Source organism: Ceratotherium simum, chromosome 2 (assembly GCF_057802395.1).
Source record: "Ceratotherium simum simum isolate JZ-2026a chromosome 2, ASM5780239v1, whole genome shotgun sequence".
Classification (NCBI taxonomy): domain Eukaryota; kingdom Metazoa; phylum Chordata; class Mammalia; order Perissodactyla; family Rhinocerotidae; genus Ceratotherium; species Ceratotherium simum.
This window is the reverse complement of record NC_141901.1, coordinates 40,167,486-40,188,650: the sequence shown is the minus strand read 5'-3', so window position 1 is coordinate 40,188,650 and position 21,165 is coordinate 40,167,486. Positions and strand designations below refer to the sequence as shown.

At 56.9% G+C, this 21,165-nt stretch overlaps 1 protein-coding gene across 2 annotated transcripts; it reads left to right on the top strand.

The window, feature by feature from the left end:
* Window positions 1-1,651: 1,651 nt before the first annotated feature.
* Window positions 1,652-20,333, top strand: NTRK1 (neurotrophic receptor tyrosine kinase 1). Of its 2 annotated transcripts, XM_004436243.3 has the most exons (17): window positions 1,652-1,863; window positions 4,911-4,985; window positions 5,273-5,344; window positions 6,973-7,041; window positions 7,833-7,978; window positions 8,238-8,380; window positions 10,651-10,783; window positions 12,374-12,700; window positions 13,113-13,130; window positions 13,299-13,354; window positions 13,632-13,734; window positions 14,239-14,385; window positions 14,724-14,854; window positions 15,038-15,210; window positions 17,947-18,187; window positions 18,536-18,694; window positions 19,973-20,333. In XM_004436243.3, the coding sequence occupies exons 1-17, from the start codon at window positions 1,652-1,654 to the stop codon at window positions 20,156-20,158; spliced, it is 2,391 nt and encodes a 796-aa protein (XP_004436300.1). In that variant the 3' UTR covers window positions 20,159-20,333. The 2 variants fall into 2 exon arrangements, with proteins under 2 accessions (XP_004436300.1, XP_087297616.1); XM_087441490.1 differs by lacking the exon at window positions 13,113-13,130.
* The last annotated feature ends 832 nt before the right edge of the window (window positions 20,334-21,165 follow it).

The window sequence follows — 21,165 nt, the reverse complement described above, 5'->3', positions numbered from 1 at the left end:
AGGCCAAGAACCAAGCTCCCCCCCAACCCGCTGCGGCTGCGGTGGGTCCTCCCCCCTCCCGCGGACTTCTCCCAAATGGGGCTGCTGGGCCCTAGCAGCAGCGAGCAGCCTGGGGCCCTGGGGAGGGGCGGTTCTAGGTTTTGCCACCCAGTGCCTTGCCGCCACGGGGTAACTTGTGGCAGCCGCCGCTGGAGCGGCTTTTTGAAACCTGGCGGGAACGCGAACTGTCTCTCCTGCGTATTGAAGCCTTTCGCCTCTCGGAGCCCCTCTCAGTCTCTGAGGAGGCCGCCACGTCGGGGGCGCGAGGCTCTGTCCTAGCTCAAGTCCCTTGGTTCCGACCGAGATCCCCGCGGAGAGGACAATCATCCTGTGGGCCCCGCCTCTGTCTGGTCACCTTCTTGAATTCAAACTGCTCGGTCGGTCTGTTTGTCCGTCCCTGTCTCTGGGAATTAAAGGACGGTCTGTCTTGGGGCCCTGGCGGAGAGAACCGCTCGCCTCCTTCATTCACTCGCTCCCTGGGCTCCTTGTCTGTCCTCCCCCCAAGAGTCCCTCCTCCAGGACCCCTCTTCCTCTTCCCTCCCCGGCTTGAGACAGGCAGACTCATGCAGCCACAGAGGCCCGCGGGGTGGGAGGGGCTGGGACCTGCCCGCGGGCCGGTGCTGGAGATCCTGGGGCTTTCCGGGTGCGCGGTCTCCTCGGACAGACGGGTCCCCAGCTCCACCCGCGGGCGGCTCCCGCGTCCGAGGAGCTAAGAGAAGATCTATTAATTTCTCCGCGCAGAAATCGATGCTCTTGTCAGGGCGGCGATCGATGCCAGCCCAGCCCAGCTTGGCCCTAACCGGCTTGGGGGCCAGCTCTGGATCGCCGGGGTCAGGGGCTGACGCGGGGTTGCGAGGTGCAGCGCAGTGGGTCCTGCAGACCGCTCCCGCACCCACCCACCCAACCCCGGCCTAGCTCACACCTTTGCGCGCGGGCTTCTAGCGCCACCCTGTGGCCTCTCCTGGAAAGCGGCGTCTCTGCTCCCCGGTCTCTCTTCGGCTGTTTTTGGGCAACACCTTGCCTTTCTCTGCCTCTTCCCTGTTTTCCTTCCCCAAGACCTGCGTTTAGGTTTTTTTTGGGTCCTTCCTTTTTCTTCCTAGGGTTTAGAGAGTGTTTCCCCTAATTTACCTCAAGTGACATCGCCCACTCCCTCAGGCACGCGCCCCGTGAGGAGGGAGATCTGAGGCCGGGGGCTGGCTAGGATGGCCTGGATGGCAACCTGTCCCCAGCTCAGTCATCTCCCCTCCCCCTAAAGGCAGCTGTTTGAGGCTGGGAGAAATAACGTATCAACTTCCCAGTTCCCCAGCAGAAACATTTGAGGCGTTCTGCGGCGGCCCCACCGCGTCTCCCAGAGCTAGGGGTATCTTGCCGGAGAAAGCTGGCGCGGGGGCCCCCCCAAAGCAGTGGGGTGAGTTGGGGCCTTAGGAAAGGAGGAAGAGGGGTTGGAGCCGGAGGGGGCGGGGCGGGGCCGGGCGGGGGCCGCTGGCTCCGCCCTTTCCTGGCGGCCGGGTCTTTAACAACGCCCAGCGCGCACATGTCGGGGGAGGCCGGGCAGCCGCTGCTGGGAGCGCACAGACGGCGGCCCGGCCGGGGCGAGGCGGGCGCCGCCGCGATGCTGCGAGGCGGACGGCGCGGACAGCTCGGCGGGCACGGCCGGGCTACGGGGCCGGGCAGCCTGCTGGCCTGGCTGATGCTGGCATCTGCGGGCGCCGCACCCTGCCCTGATGCCTGCTGCCCCCACGGCCCTTCGGGGCTGCGCTGCACCCAGGCTGTGGCCCTGGATATCCTCCGCCAGCGGCCGGGCGCCGAGAACCTGACGGAGCTGTGAGTGTCCGGTGGGCGAGGGGACGCGGGGACCGGCGGGCAGAGCCGTGCCCCGAGGGCGCGGACTCGCTGCCTGCTTGCTGGGTCAGGAGGGGCGGGCGCGGCGGGAGGCTGGTACGGCGCAGTCCTCTCCTGTGCCTGGATTTTCCTCCGCTACCGCCGCTGTCCTGGCAGCCACCGCATTCACTGCCTGGACGTTGCTTAGTTCTCTGTGCAGCCGGGGCGCTGGCTTCGGGGAGGGCAAGTGCGACTCTTGGGGCACCAGGTCTGAGAGAGCCTAGCCGTCTCGAAGCTGCTTGCTGGAGCTCAGACAGGAGCCTAAGCTCGGCCTCATGCCGCGGGGTGGTTAGCTGCGGAGAACCCTTCGGTGTGGCACTCTTACCACCTTATCTCCTTTCCAGGGGGAAACTAGCCCCCACCTCCTTCTTTGTCATGATGAGGCAATGCCAACTCTTCCCTTGGAATTGGGAATTGAACTGGAATGGGCGGGAGGTGGTGAGGAGTCTAGCCTCCCCCATTTCCACCATCTCTTGTCCTCACGACCCCTTGATTTTGGATCCCACGACCCCCTCCTGGCTTCTCTCTCCCCACGCCCATCTCCCTTTCCTTCCTTGTCTCCCTACTTGGGGCAGGGAGTCAGGGCCCCTGCTGACAGACGCTCTCCTCCCTTCAGGGCCCAAGACTGGAAGGAATCGCCAGCCTTCTGCAGTGCTCTGACATCCTGCAGTAATCGGTTACAAAATAGTCAAGTACTTTTTAGCAGCTGGTGAAACCTATGGGAGTATTCTGTAATAATTGGCCTAGAGGTACTCAAGCATCACATGGTGATGACTGGGAAATACTTGAGTATTCTATGTGGCTGGTGGGGCCAGCAGGACTTCTAGAAGAGGGGAGGAACTGCTAGAAAATCCTCCTCCCGTGGCCTGGGGCATAGAGGATGGGCAAAGAACCCTGGCCTTATGCAGTGATGGGCTGGAAGGTATCTGAGGCGGCGGCCACCACTGTCTGGAAGTTACTTGAGCAGCCTGTGAGAATTGGCACTGAGTTACTCTGGTATATCATGGTAATTAACGGGAAGGTACTGAATGTCTCTTGCTAATGGCCCTAGGGAGACCAGGAGGAGAGGAGATGGCCTTGTCTTGGTCTGGACCTAGGTCTCTCTCTGCATGATGGGAGGGGGCATGAGATCCAGGCTGCCACCCCCAGTTTAGTCCGTTCATTACCCTGGGCCTTCAGACCAGGCCCAGGCTTCTGAATGTTTCCCATCAGAGCTCTCATTTCCTAGTTCCCTTCCAAGCCCCAAGTGGATCCAGCCTGGAGAAGGGGGGTGGGGGGCATGGATAGACTGGGGCTGGGGACCAGGAGGCATTTAGGGTGGTGAACTGTGATGTCCCTCTGGGTGGGGCAGCAGCCTGACCCCCTGCCTCCGCCTGCATGGTTCCCTCCTCCTTCCTCACCCACAGAGCTAACGAGGAGATAATGGACTCGAATAGACAGATTGATTATGAATCCAAACGAATGAGGCAGCTTTGAGCACGCTGCTTGACAGCTTGCACACGCCCGGCCAATGCATTCTCACCCCTCCTCGGGTCCCTACAGCTCTAAACCCTCTGGGCAGGGACTGGGGATGTGGGCAGGACAAGGACCTACTCTCCCGCAGTCACTGGAGGTTACTCCCTAGGCCACTGGGGACTGAGGACCTGAGATCTGGCTGTCCTGCTGGAGCCAAGGCTGGGAAGGGGGAGAGGGGTCAGTCAGGCTGGTCCTCCCACGAGTTAGGGGTAGTAAGAGGGTAGAGGGGAGAATTCTGAGAACAGGCAGTGAGTCAGGGGCCCCTGGCATGCGTGTGTGTGTGTGTGTGTGTGTGGTGAGCGTACACTGACGTGCCACTGCCGGGCAGCTGACTTCTCAGGAACTCTGTGGCATACCGGATCCAGAAGCTGGACAGGGCCCAGGGCACAGCGATCCCCCATCCCTACATGCCTGCTCTTACTTCTTTATTTCTGATTTCCCTATCTTGCTTTCTCTGGCTCTCTGTCCTTATCTATCTGTCTCTCTGTCTCCCTTTCCTTATCTGTCTTTCTCTTTGCCTGTCTCTCTCGCTGCCAGTCTCTTCCTGTCAGTTTCTCTTTCTCAGTGTCTCTGTTTCGCTCTTTGTTTTTCTGCCCCCAACCCCATGTTGAGCCTTCCCATTGCTGCTATCTCACTGTGTAAGTCAGCCAGTCCGTGACCCCACTCTGACTCCATCCTCTCATTGCACCTCTCCTCCTTCCTGGGTCCCTCCTGGGGCAGGAAGGGGTTCAACGGGTCCCTGACTGACATCCTCTATGCTTCTCACTTGCTCTGCTGAAAGATGTCGGGGTAGTAGGGGTTGCTGCTTGAGTGCGGGGAGTGGCCACCAGCTTTGAGGGGGAGAGGGTGGGGTGTGAATATATGTGTGTGCGTGCACGCACGCATGCATGTGTGTAGCGGTATGGGTAAGCCCGGATAGTGGCTCCTGAGCAGGTGTGTTTGGGAGAACATATTTGCGTGACCACAGGGCTTGCTCTCTGCTGGGTGGGGCAGTGGCGGTGATGAGGCCCCTTGTGGAAGCCAGTGTTTCAGCATGACCCCCACCACTGAGCATGTGCGGGAGAGGCCCTGTGTATAAAAGCAGAACACCTGGCTGAGAGTGGACGTGTGTGTGTTTATGATCGTGAGTGTGCACACACATTCTCACATGTGCATATGTGTGCGCATGAGAGATATATGCACGTGTCCACGTGTGAGGGTGTAAGCATGCACGTGCGCACACCTCTGTCCATGCATGCACATGTGCATGCGTGACTGTGTGTGAGGAGGTGTGTCTCTGTGCATATGTGTATGCATGTGTGTGTGCACACCCATGCATGTGGAAACAGATCCATATGTGACTGCGTGCATCTGTGTGCATATGAATGTGCATGTGTGCACACATGCATGTGCGATTGTGAGGGAGGCAGATGGGTGGGTGTGGGAACTCGAGTGTGGGCCTGGGCCCCTGTGACTCCTGTCCCCTCTCCCCACAGCTACATGGAGAACCAGCAGGGTCTGCAGCGTCTGGAGCACAATGACCTGAGGGGCCTGGGGGAGCTGAGAAACCTGTGAGGGGCTGGGGACTGTGTGGGTGTGGGGACTCTGTGGGTGGGGGACCACAGAGTCAGGGAGGGCTCAAGGGTGCTAGAGGCCTGGGAGGACCTGAGAGGCTGAGGACTGAGGGGCTGGAGGAGGTCAGGAATCTCAGGGGTCTTAGGGGTCCAGGGGTAGCTGAGGAGGCTATGAGGGGCATGGGGAGGGCTCCAGGGCTCAGCACCGGGGACTCGGGGCTGGCACGGGCAGAGAGGCCAGGGCAGCTAAGGCCCGGGGGCTGATGCTGCTGCACCCTCCCCAGCACCATCGTGAAGAGTGGTCTCCGTTTCGTGGCACCGGATGCCTTCCATTTCACCCCTCGGCTCAGTCGCCTGTGAGTGGCCGGGGCTGGGCAGAGGGGAATGGGAGGGCACCCAGAACTGGGTGGCTGATGGGCTTGGCCTTCCCCAGGGACCTGTTCTGTGGGAAGCCCCAGCCTAGTCAGGGAAGTCAGGTCACCCATTCTCCTGAGGCTTCTTCTCATGGGCTCTCAGCTCCCACCCCTACCAGCTAGAAGGTCCTTCTTGCTGTCTTGCTTCCATGCTTCATGCTACAGGGACACTTCTCATAGATGCCTGCCCCATTTGTCTTCTCGGGTTCAGATACGCACAGTCCAAAGGGATAAGGGGCGGGAGCAGGACTCCGGGTGCTGGTGGGATTCCATCTGCCACCCTCTCCCTGGCCCCTGGGATAGCCTGGGTGCTGGGGTATCAGATCTGCCACTTATCACCCTTCCCTTTCCTGGGAGTCACGGCTACCCCTCCTGTAGAGGACAGGAAGGGGCAGAGGTGGGCTGGAGACACTTCCAAAGGAGAGACCCTGGGAGTCCCTGGCAGCCCCTTGCTGGCCTTCTGAGGGCAAGGGTTCAGCTCCTCCTTCCCACCACTGGCAGGTGAGAGATGGGAGCGGGGGTAGAGGCCTGTCATTCATGGAGTTGTGCTGGGCACTCTAAACTCTCTGTTGTGTCCAGTGATTTAGCAATGACAAAAATAAGGTGATGTTACATCACTGATTCTGTACTGGGGCTTCAGTTAAAAATGTGTACTCAGTGACACCTCACAGTACTTCTGTCCGTAAATCTTCACAATCAATCTGGTGAGACAGTGTCATCCCCATCTTACAGAGGAGAGTTCTGAGAATCAGAGAGTTTAAGTCTCTGGGCTGAGGTCACACAGCTGTAAGTGGCAGATCAGAACCTCACCCAGCTCTGTCTGGGGCTGAAGTGGGTAGTCTTTCTGATCTCTGTGTGGTGGTGCCTCTCCAACTCAGCCCCCACCAACTGTAGGACGGCTAGGCAAGGAGAGGGGTTGGGGCAGACCCTCAGAGGCAGAGGGTCCCAGGAGCGGCAGCCTGGTGCAACGCACAGAGTACTGGGGCTCCTAACCAGCTTCCTGTGTGGGCTGGAGCCGGTACCCCACTGAGCTCACTATCTCCATCTCTACAACTAGGGGGCTGGGGGCCTGGGGTCCCTTCCAGCGGGCTTTCCTTAGTCTCTGAGGAGGGGAAGGAAGGAGGAGGGAGGAGGGGACCTGAGGGAGTGCTCTGAGATCCTTGTCATCTGGTAGGGGGCAAGGCAGTGTGGAGGCGCAGTCTCCCCTCCTCCTCTGGCCCTGTCTGGGCTCTGTGGGCAGGGGAGCACAGATGGAGCCCCTTCCCCCAGCTGGGGCCTCAGCACTTCGCCAGCTGGGGCCAAGGGTGGGGGAGAGGGGAGCGGCTCTTCCCTCAGACCCTGCTCCCTGGGGTCTGGGGAGGGGGTTAAGTGGGGTTAACCCTCGTTGTCCCAGGGAGAAGAGTGGGACTCACCCCCATTGCCTCTCAGGGCTGGTTCTAGTTGCCAGGATTGTGGGGGAGAAGCCAGACGTCAACTTCGTCCTGGACTCCTCTCCTCCCCTCCCTCACACTGGGTCAGAGCTGAGGTTGGTTGTTCACAGGGTCTGTCTCGCTCTGTCTCAACTCCCGCAGGAATCTCTCCTTCAATGCTCTGAAGTCTCTCTCCTGGAAAACCGTACAGGGCCTTTCCTTACAGGAACTGTGAGTATGGGGGCTTCCAGGGCAAGAGCAGCAAAGGTGTGTGTGTGTGAGATGTGTGTGCCCATGGGCCCTTGTATCTCTGTACGAGGTATGTTGCGGTGTCTGTGCGGAACCGCAGGGGCAGTTCCCTTTGGGGACTTTGTGTTTGGCTATGAGCTGAGACTGGGACTGTGCGTGCCCGTGAACCTCCCATCAAAGCAGAGGCTGCAGGCCCACCTGCGGGGGGGTTACTGGCCTGGGGGCATGCAGGGGTAGGGGGTGGAGAGCTGGCCTGGACAACTGATCTGTGTGCACTCCCTCGGGGAGGCTGGGGGCTGGCACAATTCTCGGGCCTGTGCTGAGCAGACCCACAGGCCCAGCACCTGTGCACACGTGCACATTCGCCCACCTTCCCAGCACACCATGCACATGGATGGGTGTGACAACAGTGGTCCACGTGTGCTTGGTGGGCACCTAAGGTCTCTGGGTCATCCGGAAGGCAGTGCCCTTCCCTCCTTGTCACCCTGCTCAGATCCCTCACCTGGCTTGTCACCCTGGGGAGCCCAGGGTAAGGGAATTCCATGTGGTCCACAGCCTGCTGTCTTTGACTTTCTGCATTCTATTTCTTTTAACGTCTTGTTACTGGGGTCCCTGAGAGGAACTTCTCCTATGTCCTCACTTCTTCACCTCTAGACAGTCCACCCTGCTGTCTCACTGCACTCCCTCTTACTGTAGTACTTCATTCTCTGTGGCTCCTCAGGCCCAACACCTGTCCCTTCCCTGACTCTCTTGGTGTCCCCCACACCCACCAGAGTCCTGTCGGGGAACCCTCTGAACTGTTCCTGTGCCCTGCGCTGGCTGCTGCGCTGGGAGGAGGAGGGGCTGGGCGGAGTGCGAGAACAGAAGCTGCAGTGTCATGAGCAGGGGCCCCTCGCCCTCCTGTCCAACACCAACTGCGGTAGGTGCTGGAGGTGCTCTAAGGGGCTGAGAAGGAGCAATATGCTTGGGGAGAGGACACGGATCAGGGCTCGGGGAGCAAGCACTGAAGGGCGCCTGGGGGTGGGCATTGGCAAGAGCTGGGGCAAACTGAAAGTTGGGGGGCATCGCCACTGGGGTCTCAGGGTCACTGAGGAGGGTGGGGGGAGGAGCATTGCCCTGGGGTAGGGTTCTGAGGCCATTCCCCGCTCTAACACCCCTCGGGCATCCTGGGCCACCAGGCGTGCCTGTGCTGAAGATCCAGGTGCCCAATGCCTCTGTGGACGTGGGGGACGATGTGTGGCTGCAGTGCCAGGTGGAGGGGCAGGGCCTGGAGCAGGCCGGCTGGATCCTCACGGAGCTGGAGGAGTCAGCCACAGTGATGGTGAGAAGCCCTTCCCCACTCCGCTCCCCTTCACCCAGGAGAGGCCTGGACAGCGCACCAGGGACAAAGAGAGGGAAAGAGAGACAACGAATAAGAAGCACGCGGAGGGCGATGGATGGTGTAGATCCATGGGGCCCAGGCTCATGCTGTGGGGCAGCCCCAGGCACACACGTGCCCTCAGGACGAGCACTGGCCCAGCAGGGACCCCAGGCTCTGCTGGATCCACCAGGACTTTGGCCCCTCTCCAGGAACATGGTGCTGGCTGCAAGATAGAGGGTCACAGAGCCCTCACATATGGGAGCTGAGGGGGACCCCACAGACTATCCCTCCCACCCAACCCCTTTCTAGATAAGGAAACTGAGGCCCAGGGAGAGGGTGCGATATTTGTGATCGTGCACCCAGGCAAGTTCTCGAGGGCTTTCAGTCTTTTCCTGGAGATTCTGGAAGCAGCATCCACTTGGGTGTTTGATGAGCATATTATGAGAAAGGAGGCACTGGTCTGGTTTCAGCCCTCTCTCACTAATTAATTTTTGGAGTGACTTTTTGGAAAAATTCCTTAATCTGCCTGCACGTTGTTTTTCTTATCTGTCAACTGAGGAGGTGGACGTGATGGCCTTCCAATGTCCCTCCTGCCCCTGGGCACTCTCTGGCCTCTGTCTCTGTTATCCAGACGGGTCTTTGGGCATCTTCACAGGCCTTGCCATTTGTCCTCAGGCTGGGGATGGGCAGCTAAGAGTAGCCACAGCTGACTCAGGAGGGCTTGGTGGCAAGGTCAGCAGGGGTTGACAATAGGCTGTGCCCACCCAAAAAGCTGGCCCCTTGTGGGTAGACACACAGGGTACAGCCCCTGGGAGGAGCCAGGCCAATGGGACCAGGTGTGTGGTGTTCAGTTTGGGAGGAGAGTCAACTCCAGAATTACTGGGGGCGCCTGGAACAATATTGAAGGAGGAACCACTAGAGTCCTGAGCAAGGGGGTCCAGACATGGTGGAGGGACCACTAGCCACTGGGTGGTTCCTCCCCTTCCAGAGAGCAAAGCCACCAAGAGTGGTTAATGGAAAGACGACGAGGCGGAGGCAAGAGGTTGGCCATGGCCATCTGAGGAGAAACCTTTGATCAACTATCTGTTTTGAGAAATTCCAGGTTTTTGCTTTTTCCTTTGGGAGATTTACACATTTGCTACCACTTGTGTTTTCTAGAAACTTCCTGTAGAAAAGTCATACCCCAACTGGGTTAAATGGAGAGGAGGGAAGGCTGGTCACCCTCAGGAGAGTGAAGGGTGGCAGAGCAGCTCCAAGGGAAGAGTTAATGGGACGCCATACCATGCCCTAGGGTGATGTGGAGGAGTGGGACAGCTGAGAGAAGCTTAGGGCAGGGGATGGCTTCCCCTGGAGGTGGCTGGAACCCAGAGCTTGCACAAGAGGCTAGAGAACTCTTCTGGAATCTTTGAACTCCCATATTCCAATGGAAGCCCAGGGAAACTTCACCTCCTTTGGAGTTTATTCAAGGAATTCCACAATTATGAAATTTCCAGATAAATGAGATTTGTCCACTACTTCATGGATTTTCATGAAAATAGCTTTCTAAAATGATGAAAGATTATTTTGTCTACCTCTTCACCTTACAAAACAAAAAAAACCCATGGTTCAGCAAGATTAAGAATTGTCTTACGTTCATATAACTTCTGCACGTCCATGATTTCTTAGGAAGAGAATCGGAACCTGATTCAATATTTTGATGACTCAGAATCAAGTCACTTTGCCCGTCTAACTTCACGCTCTGTCTTCATCTGCCAAAGGAGGTCATGATGCGACTATTGCTTCTAACTGCTGCCCTGTTATCAGCGCCATCTCTTTGTTTCTGATCTTCCTTGGGCTGAGACTAAGTTTGTTAGAACTGTGTGTAAAACAAGAATGCGTAGGTGGGGAGGTCCTATTTGGTTCTCCAGTGAGTTGTGTAGATTTGCTATTTGAGATTCATGACATCTATTTGTCTGCTTAGATGAGTAGTTTTGGTTCAGGGTATTTGTGCCTATTTTGAGATCATTGGTTATGGTCTAGATTTTTCAGATCATTAAATAAATGATCCAGGAGATAGTCTGCAAACAAGCTCTAAGGGAGGAGGGCTATTCCCTGCCATATTCTCCCCCACATCTCTTCCCTGCCCTCCTCTGTTTTTCCATCTGGAGCCAGAGGGGCTCCCCAAAAACATCAGCTCCAGCCCCAAGGCAGCTGACGCTCTTCCTGGCTTTCCCCTCTCTTCCCTGATTCAGCAATCTGGGGGTCTGCCATCCCTGGGGCTGACCCTGGCCAATGTCACCAGTGATCTCAATAGGAAGAACGTGACGTGCTGGGCGGAGAATGACGTGGGCCGGACTGAAGTCTCTGTCCAGGTCAACGTCTCCTGTGAGTCCCAATGACTGCCCCTGCACCCACCCCCATCCCTTCTTCCCTGAAAAGAGGATGTGAGGGTGGGGGGCTGGAGGAAGAGGGTGGGATGTGTGTCTCCACAGCTGCTCCCTCCCAGCTGTTTCCAGATTCCCATGAAAACCTAATCCTTTGAGGGAAGTCCTGGAGGCTTGTCAAGGCCAGAGGGACGCAGATGGATTTCTCTTTGGCCCCCTGCCCAAGTCTTGCTACCTGAGGCCCTCAATGCCAGCTGCCCCGCTGTTTTCACTGCTTTGCTGTATTTCTTCATGCCCGACCCTTTATAGAACTTTTGCCCTACATCCTAGATTTAAAAGAAGAAATCCCCCCACGAAATTCCTCTTTAGGCTTGCTGCCTAATTTCTCTCGGTCTGCCAATAAATTATTTTAAATCTTCTATGTTACATAATTTTTCTTCTTTTATTGTGAAATATACACAGATATGTACGTGAAACACGTACACTTTAAACAATAATTGTTCTTACCAGCACTTCTGAAGATACTCCCTTCCTTTCCCCATTCAGAACTCCATCTTTCTCCTCCACCCCCTCCTGACTTTTGTGATAATAATTTCCTTGCTTTTTTTTTGTTTTTGTGAGGAAGATTGGCCCTGAGCTAACATCTGCCAATCCTCCTCTTTTTGCTGAGGAAGACCGGCCCTGGGCTAACATCCATGCCCATCTTCCTTCACTTTATATGGGACGCCGCCACCGCATGGCTTGCCAAGTGGTGTGTTGGTGCTTGCCCAGGATCCGAACTGGCGAACCCCGGGTTGCTGCAGCGGAGCGTGCACACTTAACCGCTTGTGCCACTGGGCCGGCCCCCTTGCTTTTAAAAATAATTTTACACACTTATGCTTCCCTATTGATATGGTTTAGTTTCGCCTGTTCTTGTACATATATAGATGGAATCCTACTGTAAGTATCATGTTTTGTCTCATTTATTTCACTCAACATTTTGTTTGTAAGATTCATCTGTGTTAATGGGAGTAGCTGTAGTTCATTCAATTCACTGCTGAATAGTATTCCATTGCATGAGTGCTGGCGAGAATTCCAGGATCAATTGTAGATGTTTATTATATATATATTTTTTCTATTATTGAGGGGATTTTCCTTTTTTCAGGTTGGGTCTATTTCAAACCCATATCTTTTTTCAAAAATGTTTTTTAACTGCATATTTTTTTTGCTTGTTTGAGGTTAAGGCCCTCTCCTGATCTTCTTAAGCTTGATTACACTTAATTTTACCCTTATCCAAAAAACTCCACGTTTAATTTCCACAAACTGGTACCCCACTTCTCCAGGGCTGTTACTTATTTCCTTTAGCCCACTGCTTAAGTTCTTTAAGCTTCTGAATTTTATACGCCTGCTGCCTGATTTATTTAAGATATATCATCACTTTCTTCAAGATGTCTCTCCTTGTGAATTTCTTAGGGCCTACCGACCTGTTTCTCTTAGGCCCGCCACCTGATTTCTGGCTCTCCCCGCCTCCCTCTCCTGGACTTGTTAGGTTTGCACTGGGTTCCCTCCGGATGCCCCCTGACTTCTCGTTGTGACTCTCTCTGGCCCGCAGTCCCAGCCAGTGTGCATCTGCAGACAGCGGTGGAGCAGCACCACTGGTGCATCCCCTTCTCAGTGGACGGGCAGCCAACGCCCTCTCTGCGCTGGCTCTTCAACGGCTCCGTGCTCAATGAGACCAGCTTCATCTTCACCGAGTTCATAGAATCAGCAGCCAACGAGACTGTGCGGCACGGCTGCCTGCGCCTCAACCAGCCCACCCACGTCAACAACGGCAACTACACGCTGCTGGCTACCAACCCCTATGGCCGGGCCGCCGCCTCCGTCATGGTCGCCTTCATGGACAACCCTTTCGAGTTCAACCCTGAGGACCCCATCCCTGGTGCGAGGACCACCCTGAACCCTGCCCCCGCTCCCTGGGCTCCACCTGGGTACAGATCCAGGTGTCCGGGGAGGCCTGGCCCACTTCCTGCTGTGATCCTGACCCCAGAAGTTGGAGGCCTGGAATTCTGGTGTCCAGCTCTGTGCTGATCTCCTTGCCCCTGCCTCCCCCAAGCCCCCGGAGTCCTGAACTCCTGAGCTATTCCATCCACTTGAGCTGGCTGAAGAGAGAGCCATGCCCCAGGGCATCCACAGCCCAGCTGGAAAGGGCGACGTTCATCATCTCCCTTGAGGTCCAGCAGCCCCATGCCCCATCCCACCCCCACCTCCTGAAGGGATGATCCCAGAGGGCGAAGGGGCCTCACTGCTCTCCTCTCCCATCTGACTGTTTTCTCTCCTCCCTCGTGCTGCAGTCTCCTTCTCGCCAGTGGGTGAGTAGCCCAGGCTGGAGGGCAGGTCTGTCTGGTCCCTGGAGCTGAGGCTGGGGCAGAGGGCACAGTTAACCTGATCCCCAAGGGGTCAGCAGGGGCCAGGGTGGGGAATCCTGGAGGACATGTGGTATGTGCCAAGGCCCACCTTTCCTGCCCTGTGTCTCCCAGACACGAACAGCACGTCCAGAGACCCAGTGGAGAAGAAGGATGAAACACATTTTGGGGTGAGCATGGGAAGTGGAAGTTTGTCCAGGACTTGGGATTGGGAGGCCAGGCTCAAGGCTCATCCGTGTGTCACTTCTGATCAGAGCATGGGGATCACTACCATCTGGCCTGAGCTTGGTGGGCCACCCTCGCAGCCACAGCCCGGGGCCTGGGGGGAGGAGGAGGCAGGTCTGGGAGCCTGGCTCTGGGCTCCTCTGCAGGATGGAGAAACACTTTGCGATGGGGGAGCTCTGGGAGTACAGGGGAAGCCCCAGATCTAACCAGCCCCACCCCCAGGTCTCAGTGGCCGTGGGCCTGGCTGTCTTTGCCTGCCTCTTCCTTTCTACACTGTTCCTTGTGCTCAACAAATGTGGACGGAGGAACAAATTTGGGATCAACCGTGAGTTGGGGGGCTGCAGAGGGGCTGTCTGTCAATCTCTCCTACTGACTTGGTTTCCTCCTGGCTCTTTCTGACCCTGTCCTCTGTGTGGGGGGCCTGTGCACACGTGGGGCTCAGGGACTGCGTGTCTGGGGTATGAGGGCTGGCTGAGGGCTTGTGAGTGTGAGCGTGTGTTGGGGCTGGTGCTGGGGTAGTTGCAGAGGGAGCAGCTGCTAATTGGCGGCTGGATTGTAGTCAAACACTAAGTGGGTCTGGGAGGGCTGAGCTCTGCAGGGGGGCAGTGGGGGAGTTCTTTGGTGGCCCATGGGGCCTGGGGTTGGACAGGAGCCAGACAGAAAGAGGCCATAGTGCCTCCCCTCCCCCTGCCTGCTGTCTTGCTCCCTGGCTCTTCTGTTCCTCCCCTGCAAGTTACAAGCTTGGGGTCACCTGGTACCCTGCAACCTGGCAGGGGCCAAGGTGTGTGCCTGGGCTGTGACCCCTCCATGTGGCTCCGTCTCCTCCCAGGTCCCGCTGTCCTGGCTCCGGAAGACGGACTGGCCATGTCCCTGCATTTCATGACATTGGGTGGCAACTCCTTGTCCCCCACTGAGGGCAAAGGCTCTGGGCTCCAAGGCCACATCATCGAGAACCCACAATATTTCAGTGATGCCTGTGAGGGGCTGTGCTGGGTCAAGGGTGGGGACGGGCCTGTGCACGCATTTGTGTGTACATGCATGCGTGAGTGTGTGTGTGTGTGTGTGTAGAAGCCGCTGTGTCATCGCCTTTGCCTACCCCAGGCCTGAAGAAGCCTTCTTTTCCACCCCACTCCCCCCGTCCAATCCTACGGCACAGGGCTTGGTAAATGAGTGAAGGCTCGATTTCAGTCCCCATCCACCCCCTTGGCTGGCACCTTTGTGCAGCGCAGAGCCCTGCTAGACAGTCCTGTCCTTAACCCCACCCCATCCTTCCCAAGACGGGGCTCCTGTGTGATCCTGCAAGCCCCTCCCCAGGTGTTCATCACATCAAGCGCCGGGACATCGTGCTCAAGTGGGAGCTGGGCGAGGGCGCCTTTGGGAAGGTCTTCCTTGCCGAGTGCCACAACCTGCTGCCTGAGCAGGACAAGATGCTGGTGGCTGTCAAGGTAAGACCTTGTCCATGAGGTACTGCTGGCCTGGGTCCCACCCCTTGGAGCTCCATCTTTCCAGGACAGGGTGCTCGGGCTGGGGTGTGGCATGGCTCACAACTCAGGGTTGGGTGAGCCACCCTGGATGTGGGGAGGCGAGGCTGGGCCCCACTCAGTCCTGTCCCCGTCCCTTCCACCCAGGCGCTGAAGGAGGTGTCCGAGAGTGCTCGGCAGGACTTCCAGCGGGAGGCGGAGCTGCTCACCATGCTGCAGCACCAGCACATCGTGCGCTTCTTTGGGGTCTGCACTGAGGGCCGCCCACTGCTAATGGTCTTTGAGTACATGCGGCATGGTGACCTCAACCGCTTCCTCCGGTACGAGCACCTGGCCCCAGCGCTGGCCCCTGGCCCCTGGCTCTGAGCCCCGTCACCCCTTCCCTACAGCACATCCCTATTTGTCTGTTGAACTGAGGAGGGACACCCAGAAGAAGCAGGAAGGCATGGCTCCTGTCCCCGAGGAGCTGTGAGGCAGATGTTTGAATGTGACAGTCTGGGTGAAGGACGGAGTGTCAGGGAGGTGGTCCGGGAGGACAGTAGTCAGGGAGGCTGCACTAGCAGAAGCCAGGAGCTAAAACTTCAGGATGGGCGGGCTTTGCAGAGAGTGAGTGTGCATTTGCGTGTGGCACACAGAAGCCAGGCCTGTAGGAGCTGGCAGTTAGGATAACTACACAACAACAATAACAAACATTTATCAGGCACTTTCTGTGTTCCCTCTGCACTATGTTATATACCGTACAGTTCATTCTTATCGTGGTGTTACGTGCTTGTACATATATATCTGTACAGTAGTCCCCCTTTCTCTTCCGTGTCACTTTCTGCCATTTCGGTTCCCTGCGGTCAACCACGGTCCAAAAATAACACTATGTCACACTGCCTACGTCATACACCTCACTTGATCTCATCACCTCGGCATTGTATCATCTCATAGCATCAGAAGAAGAAGGGTGAGTTCAGTACAATAAGATATTTTGAGGGAGAGAGACCACATTCACGTAACTTTTATTACAGTACATTGTTATAATTTTTCTATTTTATTATTGTTGTTAATCTCTTACTAGGCCTAATTTGTAAATTAGACTTTATCATAGGTGTGTATGTATAGGAAAAAACATAGTCTACATAGGGTGCGGTACTATCCACGGTTTCAGGCATCCACTGGGGGTCTTGGAATGGATCCCCGCTGATAAGGGGGGACTACTGTATAATAATATAAATATGTATTTATTTTTCATAGTCTCCAAGCATATATGGCAATTTATACTTGAAGAGAGTTACCAAAAATTTGTTTATTTGGCTTTGGACAGAACAACTCTGATACGTTTACTGCTTTGTGCTCATAATTTTAATAACTTCAAGAAACGTGCCCATTTCACAGATGGGACTTAGAGAGGTTAAGTGACTTGCCCAAGAGCACACAGGTAGTCAATGGCCCAGGGGCAATGTGACCCCAGGCAGAGCCCTGCTGTCAGTCCCTGACTGTGATGGTCACACATTCCCTTTGTCAGTCCTTCTCTGATGAGGATGGGGCCATGTGAGGCAGGGAGAGGGCCAGGCTTTGGAATCAGCTGCGACTTATTAGCTGAGCCTTCTTTGCCCAGTTGCTTTTCTCTCTGACCTCAGTTTCCCCACCAGTTAGAGGGGCAGGGGGACTGTGGTTCTGGATGAGAAAGCACTGTGTGGTTGTCCAGGTGATGGTTGTGATTTGGTCCCCAAACGTCCCCTTGGGAGCGACAGGTTGTTCATGAAGTCAGGCTGCAGAAGTCAGCTGGGAGAGACCCTGGCAGCAGAGCTTATCCTGTGGATGGGGAGGAGGAGCCCATGGAGGGTGTGGAGCAGGAGGGAGGCGATGCCAGACCCGAGGATGAGTGTGGAGGTGGACTGGCTGAGAGGAGCCCGAGGCAAGAGAAGGCCAGGAGCAGCCCTTCCCTTTGTTCACAGACGTGGTGTGGGCTCAGTGCTGCGTGCTGGGGATACAGGCCAGGGACACGCCGCCATCTGGGGCCCAGGCTGTGGGAGAAGCGGCTCTACATGCTGGACGGAGCAAGGGGCAACCAAAGGAGGGAATCATGAAAGCTCCTAGATGAGTCTGGAAGACTTCCCCTAGGAGGGGCCAACTGCTCCTTCTTGCCTCCAGGCCTTTGTACTTACAGTTCCCTCTGCCTGCCTCCTAGCCACTTCACCCACCCCGGTCCCTGACCCCTTCCAATGGCTTACCCACCCCTCTTCCTTAGGGCTTGAGTCTCAGTTTAGATGTCTCTTCCTCCAGGAAGCCTTCCCTGACTTCTTCCATCCCTAACCTGAGTGCCCATCAAGTGCCCCTCACACAGCACTGCCGTAACCCGTTTATCTGCATCCTGCTCTCCACCGTAGCTCTGGTGCTTGGCACGCTGGAGATGTGTAACAAATACCTGAGATAAATGAAGAAACAGCTGCATGAGGAGAAAGTTGGCTAGTAGGATAGGGCAGTACTGACAAAGCCATCAGCTCAGGCAAAGGTTCAGAAGAAGGAATATTTGGGGAATGGAGATGAGTGATGAGGAACGGTGGCTGTGGGGAGGAGGAGGGCATCCTGGAAACCTTTGGAAGGAAGGAGGACCCCATGGGAATGGTGGATATTGAGGGCAAAGGTGAGAGAGACAGGAATCTAGGAGGACTCCCACGTTTCAGGCTCAGAGCCCTGAGGGGTGGGGGGGGGTGTTTCCCTTCACTGAGGCAGGGGCAGGCTTGGGGAAGATGCTGAGTTGGAGGTGTCCATGGGTTAGAGTTGTAGGGGCCAGTGGACAGCTGGATGCTGGGGTTGGAGTTCAAGGGGGCTACCTGAGAGGAAGGCATGAATGTGGGAAGTGTGGGCACTGGTGGAAGCCCCCGAGGTGGGCACACCTCGGCACCCCCCAGCTCCCCCCTTCACACAGCTGCCTCCCCTGTTCTTTCCTTCCTCCATTCCCCCTGAATCCCCTCCCCATTCCACCCCAGCTCCCCAGTCTCCCCTTCCTCAGGCTCACGGGGGGGTTCTCTGCTCCCGGCCCACCGTTCTCCCTCACTCTGCCTTAGGTCCCACGGGCCTGATGCCAAGCTGCTGGCTGGCGGGGAGGACGTGGCGCCAGGGCCCCTGGGCCTGGGGCAGCTGCTGGCCGTGGCTAGCCAGGTCGCTGCGGGGATGGTGTACCTGGCGGGTCTGCACTTCGTGCATCGGGACCTGGCCACGCGCAACTGTCTGGTGGGTCAGGGACTGGTGGTCAAGATCGGCGATTTCGGCATGAGCAGGGACATCTACAGCACTGACTACTACCGCGTAAGGGTCTTTCGTCCCAGCCCCTCCCCCAGCTGTAGACACGCTGGATGCCGAGTCCCCCTCCGAGAGCCTGCCCTTGCTGGGCACGTCCTCTTCCTCGGGCGCTGTGGGCTCTGAGACTCTCTGGCTCTGGTTTTAACCCCCCTCCTACCTCCTCGGCCCCCAGTGGAGGAGGGTCTGTCTCTGCCATCCCGCACGGAAACGGCACCATCGGTTTTTCCCTCTTAGCCGAGGGCAGGAGAGCCACTTCTATTTATTTTTAATGATGGGGCTGGGGACGGGTCTGGCCGGGAGAGGCTGTGGGTGCGGGCGCCCCCTGGAGGTGACGCGGCGCCCGCCCGCCGGCAGGTGGGAGGCCGCACCATGCTGCCCATCCGCTGGATGCCGCCCGAGAGCATCCTCTACCGAAAGTTCACCACGGAGAGCGACGTGTGGAGCTTCGGCGTGGTGCTCTGGGAGATCTTCACCTATGGCAAGCAGCCCTGGTACCAGCTCTCTAACACAGAGGTCAGCCTCGCCCCGTGGGTCACCACCTGCCCTGCCCCTTCGGGTGCCCTTCATCCCACTGCCAGCCGGCACCCACCCAGCATCCTGCTGACACTGTGCTTCCTCCACCCCAATCCTGTTCTTTTCTTGCGTCCTTCTCCTCTCCGATTCTTGCCCCCACTTGCTGTCCTAAGCCCAGGCCCAACAGGCTCCTGGAGGAACCTCAAAGCACTTTATAAATGGAGCCCAGACCCCCATCCCTAGCTGCATTTTATACACCTAATAGGCATTATCAGGGTGGAAGGGAGAGGCATGGGAAGAGGAGCACAGCACAAGAGGGCTTGACACTGCAGCAAGAAGGCTGGAGGTTAGACTGTAGGAAGGACAGTCGTGTCCCCTCCTCCTGCCCTCCTGACTGGACACAGCAAGAGGGGGCCCCAGGTGTTCTGTCTCCCAGAGCAGCTGCCCCACCCCCTCCTTGGCTCGCAGCTGTCAGTTTCCATTTCTCCTCCTAATGCAGTCTGCTCCCTGGAGGCTGGTGGGGTGGGGGAGAGGGTTATAGATTTTAATTTTCTCAAGCACTGAGAGAAGGAATGGAATTAGTGCCGCCTATAACCCAAGTCTTCTAATGGGGAGGGAGGGAAGAAGGGGGGAAGAGGCTCCAGGCCCCTGCAACCATCTCCCTGCCACCATCTCTTCTTCTTTGGATTCTTTAGCTGCTTTAGCAGTCCTTCCTGGAGTCTAACTTTGATCTTTCCTGCTGCAGTTTCTTTTCAGAGGAGCTGGGTCCCCACGGAGTGGTACCTATAGAGGAGAAAAGAAAGTGGGGTTGCCCTCTCCCTTAAAATGCCAGCCAGCCATTTTTCAAGGTCTTTACCAGCAATCCTGCTCTATTTTCTTTTTGCCCCCTGGAGCTGAGAGCAGAGGACCCTTCCGCTGCTCCATTCAGCCCTCAACACCAGGCTGATGGATTTGGCAAATGCCTTGGCCCCGCCCCTTCCTCAACCTACCTGGCAAGTCTTCTGAGGGTCTCATTCCAGCCCTTGGGGAGGCAGTCCTACCCCCAGTCCAACCTTCCCAGAGTCTATTCAGCTTTAATCCTTCCCACTGCTCAGTGTCTGGGTGGAAAGGAATCTTGGGGTTCGCTGCATCCTTTTAGATTATTAGTAGCCAAGAGCCCCAGACATATTGTGTGACCTGCCTTGGGAGCCTCTGTGAGGCAGGGCAGTGCTGGCGCTGGCCTCACTCTGCTGCTCCCAACCCAGTGTGCCCTCTTTTCTCTCCCTCCGGCGGCCCCAGGCGATCGAGTGCATCACCCAGGGACGTGAGCTGGAGCGGCCGCGTGCCTGCCCGCCGGAGGTCTATGCCATTATGCGGGGCTGCTGGCAGCGGGAGCCCCAGCAGCGCCACAGCATCAAAGACGTGCACGCTCGGCTGCAAGCCCTGGCCCAGGCGCCGCCCGTCTACCTGGATGTCCTGGGCTAGGGGCTGGGGCTGGGTAGCCGGAATACTGGGCTGCCCTCAGCAACCCCCGTAGCTCCGGGGTGATCTCAAAGCATCCAACTCACCCTCAGCATGCGGAGGGGACAGTGGGGTCTGGGAGGGGAGGATGTTCCTGCTCCCCTAGGCAGGGTTCCGTCATAGCAATTATATTTATTATCCCTGGGCTGTGTCTCTTGCCAATTCTTGGGATGACATCGTTCTGGGAGCGAGTATTGGGACTCAGGTAGCGGGATGACTCTCCGGGATCTGCCCTCTGTCTGGTTCCCCTCAGCTGCCTGCCCCTCTCCGTGCAGCTGTCACCTCCACCTCGTGGCTGTGGTTTGCCTCCCACTCCTGTGGTCACCTTGTTCACCTGGTGGTGAGGCAGCCTCAAGTCAAGCTTTAGACCCCAATTTAGATGAGATTAGAGATAAATTGCCTATCTCTGTACTTCATGTTCAGGAAGGCTGGTACTGCAGTGGAAGGGATGGAAGTTAGATGTCATGGTGGACAGGAGGGAAGCATTGGTGGGGTGAGTCTTCCTTATATTGGTGTGCCCAGAACATGACACGTACACAGTAGGACAAATGGATGAGAGAGAGAGAGAAAGAGAGGGTGTGTATGTGTGTACGTGTGTACGCGTGTGTGTGTGTATATGTGTGGCAAGGACAGGAAAGGAGCAGGAGAAAGGAATGGGGAGGGAGGCAGGGCCCCTTGTTCCTTCCCCTCTGTCACTCTTCTTGGCTCTAAGTGCTTTGAGATCAGCACCTGGAGGCCAACAACTGAGCAAGGTGGCTGTTTCCTAAGGACAGAGCCATCTCCCTGTTCCATTCCGCCCGAGGGAGGAGGTGGAATCTCCCTTCCCCTCTGCCCCTTGGAACACCACTGGCCTTACTGAGTGGCCCGAGGCTTCTGTCAGCACCAAGGCTGGGTGAGGTTCCCCATCCCCAGTACCTGGACCCTGCCCCCATCTTCCTCACCCTGGAGCCTGGAGCCCGGAGCCTGGAGCC